Source organism: Lycium barbarum, chromosome 7 (genome assembly GCF_019175385.1).
Source record: "Lycium barbarum isolate Lr01 chromosome 7, ASM1917538v2, whole genome shotgun sequence".
Classification (NCBI taxonomy): Eukaryota; Viridiplantae; Streptophyta; class Magnoliopsida; order Solanales; family Solanaceae; genus Lycium; species Lycium barbarum.
In genome coordinates, this window is record NC_083343.1 from 122670510 (window position 1) to 122677937 (window position 7428).

The 7428-nt window shown below is 30.0% G+C and overlaps 1 protein-coding gene across 1 annotated transcript; it reads left to right on the forward strand.

The window, feature by feature from the left end:
• The first annotated feature begins 703 nt into the window (after positions 1-703).
• LOC132601870 (triacylglycerol lipase OBL1-like) lies at positions 704-6563 on the forward strand. Its single transcript, XM_060314926.1, has 5 exons — positions 704-1013; positions 1909-2102; positions 2215-2248; positions 4927-5558; positions 6226-6563. The coding sequence occupies exons 1-5, from the start codon at positions 704-706 to the stop codon at positions 6496-6498; spliced, it is 1443 nt and encodes a 480-aa protein (XP_060170909.1). The 3' UTR covers positions 6499-6563.
• Positions 6564-7428: the final 865 nt, after the last annotated feature.

A 7428-nucleotide genomic window follows, 5' to 3' on the forward strand; every position in this document is an offset into this window, starting at 1 on the left:
GGAAAAAGTAGTAATGTTTTAGAGTAGTACCAATTATTTTTATGAAAACGGAATATAGTTATTCCCATTAGCAATTTTGAAACCTCAATCGTCGAGCATAAATTGGTGTTTTAATACCGGCAAAAGTTTTTTCAAATTGATTAGTCAAACAGAAATCACAACGCGCTAAAAGTACTTTTTCAAAAAGCACTTTTCAAAATATTCCCTCCGGTCAATATCATATGGTATTTTTAGCTTATATATTTAGTTCAAAATAAATATTTTGTTACATAATTAAGAAGATATAATTTTTTTTTCTTCCAAATGTACCCTTATTTAGATAAGTGAGTTTTTACATAACCAAGAAATCATATTAAATATGTATCATTTAATTAAAGGTAATTTAGCGGATACACCTCGATGTGAAAAAATTTCTTAAGGGAATCTTAAGACCAAAGGCAAAGTAAGACACCGTGTACTTGGAATTTATTTACGTGACAAGTGACAATCTTATATTTTAAAGACATAAGGTAGATTATTTATATAATCATCAATTAGTTTACAAATAAATCCAATAGGATAAAACGTGTTTCTTAATTGAAAATGTGAGCTCACTAAAATCCTCATATAACTATATAAATATAGACATATTTTGTGAACATCATCATCTAAAAATAAACATCATCATCTAAAAACTTTTCATACACATTTCTTCTAAGTTATAATGTCTAACAAGGAAGAATCCTGCAAAGGTTACTTTGAGTTAAAGCCACAAGAGGCTAGTTGCTTTGATTTTATTCGTATTTTATATTCTAGTAAATTCGATAAAAGAAATTTCTGTGATGTATCGGACGGTGTAGAGAGGATAGGAGGTTTTCGACGGCGATGGCTTATATTTATCTCTGTGGTCATGCAGAGATTCTTGTTTTGGTTTAGGAAACCTATGGATAGTTTAGGTTATATGGTTGGGATGTTGCTGAATTATCCTTCTTTCAATGGTGGATTTCTTCAGCTTTTGTTGAATATATTACAAGGTTTATTATTTTCGGTTCTCTCTTTTTCTTCTCATTATTATTAGGAGTTAATTTTTTAGTATACAGGAAATAACATCTCTACCTCCCATGATAGGGGTTATAAGATCCGCTACACTACCCTCCTCAGACCCCACACTATGTGAAATTTCACTTAGTATGTTGTTGTTGCTGCTACTGCAGTATTAGGAGTTAATTTTTGAAATGATCACTGCTGAAAAAAAGAGAGGGAAATTTCAACAAATATGTTCGATGGATCCGTTGGAAATTGGCTTGTCGCAAAACATTTTTTGATGTATTTTCCGCTGAAAATTCCATATTTTCAACAGTATCCCTAGCTATGAGAATGTCCCTTGAAAATTCGCATTTTCTTAGTGCACACCTTAATTAAGCTAATTATGAAGTAATGTCACTTTCTTTTTGCCACTATGGAATCATCCTAGTTAATCCAATCCTACCAAAGAAATTATTTCAGTCCGGTGCTGGAAATATGACAGGGCATGAATATCGTCCTTTAAACTTTTGAATTTCTCAAATAGTCATTCAACTTATGATTTTTTTTTTGCAAAGTCTGTTTTAGTCTCTTAAATAAATTTCGCGCCGAATCAACAACGTTTACTCGATAAATATTTTCTTTCACCAGATGGAAGCCAATATTCTTTTTTAGAAGGGACGAATTAGAGCATAGTTTTAAACTTTGATAGTTAATTAAAAAATGTCACAATAATCCTACAAGAAAAAAAAAAGGCCAAATTGAAATATTATGAAACAAATTAAGTTGAACAATGAAAATGTCATAATTACTTAATATTTTGTTACATAAATTGTGCAAATAACATTGATATTATAAAATTTTTGATATTGTCAGTGTAAATAAGTAAAGTATTTTGTATCGTAGGAAAAGCAGTAAGGCCGGAAAAGTCATCGGAGAAGTTCAGGTCGTTGATCGGAAACCTTGATATGAGAGTGGACTTAGACAGAACAATAAAGATGGGAGACAGAAGCTATAGTCCACACGTGTCAATCATGGCTGCTAAATTATCGTATGAAAATGAAGCCCTTAATAAAACAGTGATCCAACATCATTGGCAGGTAATTAATTACTTGGCAATTTTAAGCAATCTTCCCTTCATTGATAAGAAAAGTTTTGAAGTTTATTTCTACTGATAAAATTATGTACAAATTGTATTAATGTTATATGCAGATGCATTTCTTGGGGCTACAGAACTTCTGGAATGGTAAGTTGATTTTTGTCTCTCCAATTCATTTGACATAGTTTGAATCCGCATGGAGTTTAAGAAAGAATAATTTTCTAAAACATGTGATCTTAATAAGATGTATTATTTGTGTGGCCTTAAATTTTTTGAAATTTGTTGCCTAAAACAAGTTATAACATTTTGCATTATATTGTTATAAACGCATATCATTAAGGGTAAAGCATATAAAAGATATTACTGACAAATATAACAATAGGTCTTTTTGACTAAAATAGAAAGGGTGTCATATAAATTGGAATGAAAAGAGTAATTAATATAGTATCACAAATAGAACAACATTGACAATCTGTACACAAGGGGTGTACATGGACTGAGTTGGTTTGATTTTTTTTTAAACACCAAACCAAACCAATTACGTCGGGTTTTAAAATTTATAAATCAAACCGAACCAATAAAATTCGGATTTTTCAACCTCGGGTTTTCTCATGTTATTCGATTTTCTCGGTTTTTTTTTCGGAATAGTCTTGATACAAAACATATAACTTTTACTTCAAATATTTCTTTAGTCCTAGTAAGATACAACTATATAATTAAGGTGTTTCTTAAGAAAATAACACAAAGTGTGAGAAGAGTGATGACATTGTATTAAAATATTCAACAAAAGCTAATAAAATCAGTTAAAATAAATATTGCTAATTAACAAGTCATAAAGAAAATGACCATAATCTAAAAATACTAAGTCATGCTAAAATAAGTACGGCTAATAAGTATTAATTACATGACAAAGAAAAAAAAAACTTAAGTTATGTATTTTCACTCTCTAAATCAATTATGCAATATTAAAGAATAAATATCCAGCATTATTGTCATTCCTAGTGGTAAATTGAATTTCTTTTGTTAGCATTAGTGTTGAGTTGGTTTGGTTTGGACTTTATTTGAGTTACTAAGATTCATAGGATATATTTATTGGCATTTAAAATTCTAAGTTCAAGCTTGAATAATATGATAATACATAAAAAAATTACGAAAAAAATTAAGAAATATTTATAAATTACATTACAAATATATATGTTTATGTATAAAATCTTTTAAAAATTGAATACATGTAATATCGGGTTGGTTTGGTTCGGTTTGACTTTTTTTTTTTAGTTAAAACTAAACCAATCCAATTATGGTCGGGTTTTTTTTTTCAACACCAAACCAAGTCAAACCAAACCACTAGTCAAATTTTTTTTCTTAGTTTATCGATTTGATACGGTTTATCGGTTTACATTGTACACCCCCTACTGTACACTATATATCAGTGTATATATTTAATCCTTTCTCAAATTTATCGAACTCTTGTCGACCGTGGTTTGATTCAATTAAAAGATCATAATCAAAATAACTATAACCAAAATTTTTGCTTTAGTATATATACTTCAATATGGGATCAGTTATAGGTTACCCAAATGTTACTCCCCTTTGAAGTTAAGTATTTAATTTCCAGAAGTCCTTTCACTTGACAGAGTTATGACAGAGGCGAATGTAAAGTATCGATATTGGATTCATCTGAATTCAATAACTTCAATGCAGAGTAGAATTTATGCAAAAAAAAAAACATAAAATTACAGTAAATAGTAGATCAATGTGAAAAACCTTAAAAGATTGAATCTCTAAGGCTTAGACCCTGGAACTGTCTTCGGTTACGAATTTCAACAAATGTAAAATGCAGACAGGTGACCGGTTCAAGCTAATTATAGAATTAATATATAGTAGATTCCATTACATCCTCTAAGTGCTTTACAATTTTCCAGCTATACTTATCTCTTAATAATTAAGTAATTAACTATACTTATGAAAATAGTGCTAATCTTTGACTTTAGCGTTATCATTAAGACATCAGAGTATTAATAATTCACCTCCAGATCTCATAAATGACCAATTCATTAAGCCATGTGCCTGGGGATGTTCATGTGCGATAACATAAATTATAGTGATTGATTGAGATGATTGCTTTCAAAATTGCTCTCTTTATTATTGAGTGATCCAAAAAGTACGTTTTGATCTTTTACTAGCTTCTTCTTCGGTTGATTTCACTTTATTACTTTTTATTTATTTGTTAGGCTATTTACATCATTAACTAGTGAAATATTAGTCCTTTTAACACATTTAAAGCATCAAAATGATATTAAACCTAACGTCATACTTTGATAGAATTTAAACTTGCGTCAAGACGTCACCGTTGATTTACCAACAGAGAATTGGATATCCCTTATTCAATATAGTTTTTGATTTTTTTTCTAAAATAAAGCTGAAATCGAATACAAATTTATTTCTTCTGCCTCATTATCTTTACCCCAATTTTATAATCTAATTGAACAGTAGATAGAGCAATAATGGAAAAATCAACTTATAGACATGGATAATATTTAGAATTTTTCTTTATTAGTGTGTTTTAGCCTATGGTAAGTTGTAACACGTGACCTGCCTTTTTTTCTTTCTAGGTTAGTAATCTAGCTACACATATACTTATAATTATATTTTAAGTGGCTTGATAATGTAAAAAATCATTTGCACTGTCATTGTATACAATGGCAGAGCTATGTACGATGAAAGGGTTCAATTGAATCCCTTTTGCCAGAAAATTGTACTCGTATATAGGTTAAAAGAAAAGTTATGTATATATATAACTTGGTGAATCCCCTTTTGTTTTGCAGCTTACGAGGAGCAATATTCTACCCAAGCCACAATGTTTCAAGACAAAACTGACGATCCAAACTTAATTGTGGTAGCATTTAGAGGGACAGGTCCATTTTATGCAAATGCATGGATTTCAGATATAGACCTATCATGGTATGATCTTGAAGGGATGGGTAAAATTCATGCAGGGTTCATGAAAGCCCTAGGGTTGCAAAAACCCATAGGCTGGCCCAAAGACATTATTAATCAAGAAGCCCAAGAACAAAATAATACAACTAAGCAATTTGCATATTACAAAATCAGAGAAGATTTGAAGAAAATATTGAGCAAAAGTGAGAAAGCAAAGTTCATAGTGACAGGACATAGCTTAGGTGGTGCATTAGCAATTTTATTTGCATCTGTGTTAATTTTGCATGAAGAGGAGTGGCTATTGGATAAACTTGAAGGGATTTATACATTTGGACAACCTAGGGTTGGAGATGAACAATTTGGGAATTTCATGATGGAGAAATTGAAGAAGTTTGATGTGAAGTATTTTAGGTATGTTTATTGCAATGATATGGTTCCAAGATTGCCCTATGATGACAAAACTCTCTTCTTCAAGCACTTTGGATCATGTCTGTACTACAATAGCCTCTACAAAGGCAAGGTAAACTTTCTAGTCTCTCTACTAACTTTAAAGGACATGTATGCTATATGATCTATCTCGGTCTGTAATGGATCTAGAATTTTAAGATAGTGTAAGTGGTGTATCATTACATTCACTATTCTTACATTATCGATTTCAATTAGTAATGAATCTAAGATTTCAAGATAATTTGGGGATAGAGCACCATTACATTCACTATGCATTCAGATGCATACTTATATAAAATGTCTTCTACCGTCACAAAAAGAGTAGTAGCGGGTATCTTATCACGGGGGTCAACATATTTCGTTTTTAGCATTAATTCAAACATCAAATTTTTCATTTCAAAAAAAAGGATTTTACATATTCAAAAGCTACATAAAAAAATATTAAATCGTATCATAATAGCTAAAATTAGAGAGGGAAATCGCTCCTATTGACTCATCCGATAATAAATAATGTCATTTTTTCCTGAATGAAGGGAATTATCTTTAGAACTCTTCGATTTTGTACATATAGTTCGAGCTGAAAGACTATATATGCCACTTTGTTCTCCCATTAGATTGGAGACACATTTTTCAATATCATTGATTAGGAAATTAAACAAGTTCATCAGTCTTAATTAAATTTCAGTTGTTTATGGGGTTAGTTCCAATTTAACAAAGTCTTAAGTTGTTACTAATTGCAGGTTTTGGAGGAAGAACCAAACAAGAATTACTTCTCACTGCTATGGGTTTTACCAAAGGTGTTGAATGCAGCTTTTGAGCTAATTAGGAGTTTCATTCTCTCTTGGATTAAAGGAAGTGATTACAAACAAAGCTGGTTTGAGATAATATTTAGGATGGTTGGATTCGTAATCCCGGGATTATCAGCTCATGGTCCAGTAGATTATGTTAATCTTACTCGTTTAGGATCCACCCTTCATCTTCCTCAATCACAAGAAGGACCTAAACACGATTAACTTACAAATGAATTTGCTCTATTTTACTCAGTTAGGGTGAAAATACCTTCAAGCCATATATAATGTGTGATATTTGGGCTAGCCATTTAGCTTTACCAAATTAATAGTAAAAGAGAATAAAAGAGAAAAATAAAAGAGAAACATATTGATTGTGACATGAATTTACTTTTACTACTATATATAAGGGGCAATGTAATGAGTTTGTAGTACTTAGTTACATTATAACTATTGGTTGGCCCAACCAAACTGGTTTACTCTTTCAAATTGTCCTTAGAGTTGCTATTTATTACTTCGTGTATGAAAGTATATTCTAATAAATCAAGATACTTTGAAACCCTTTTTGATAGCATATCTTTTTTCCATGACTTATTTGTGCCCCTACTTTATTTCATTTTTACTTAGGTTGACACAATCAATTTGTTCAATATAATCAATTTTGAGCCCTTTAAAAATGCTAAAGAATTTGTCAATACTGATGATGTCATCTAAAAAAAATAGATATGCACAAAGATAATCTAAAATGGTTATGATAATAACTTTGAAGAACTCATTCGGTACCGGAAGAGTACTCTATCGATCAAATTTTCTTTAGTAATTCTTAAATTACCATTAAATTTCTCTTGATCTTATTTTTAGTAAAAAAAAAAGTTATTCTGAAAATATAAAGTTAGATTTAATGATTTAAAACAACTATACAATAGAAAATAAATTTTAAAACTTTTTAAAAATTAATAGATTAAAATCTTGGAAAAATAAAAGAAAAAGAACCTTTAAATCCTATTCAATTTGCTTAATTAAGTGGAATAGAAAAAAGAAAAGATGATTACCAAGTGATCAACTCCTCAACCTCATATTTATTAAATATTGATAATTGCATCTTTCTTTTCTTGCAAACAATTTAATTTGTCAGAACTCATGTAATCCTTAATT

Bases quoted from the DNA above. Each gene is read 5' to 3' on its own strand.
- LOC132601870 (XM_060314926.1), top strand. From the start codon at position 704: ATGTCTAACAAGGAAGAATCCTGCAAAGGTTACTTTGAGTTAAAGCCA. The intron at 2,103-2,214 runs GTAATTAATTAC...TGTTATATGCAG, and splicing joins TGATCCAACATCATTGGCAG to ATGCATTTCTTGGGGCTACA. The intron at 2,249-4,926 runs GTAAGTTGATTT...TTTGTTTTGCAG, and splicing joins GCTACAGAACTTCTGGAATG to CTTACGAGGAGCAATATTCT.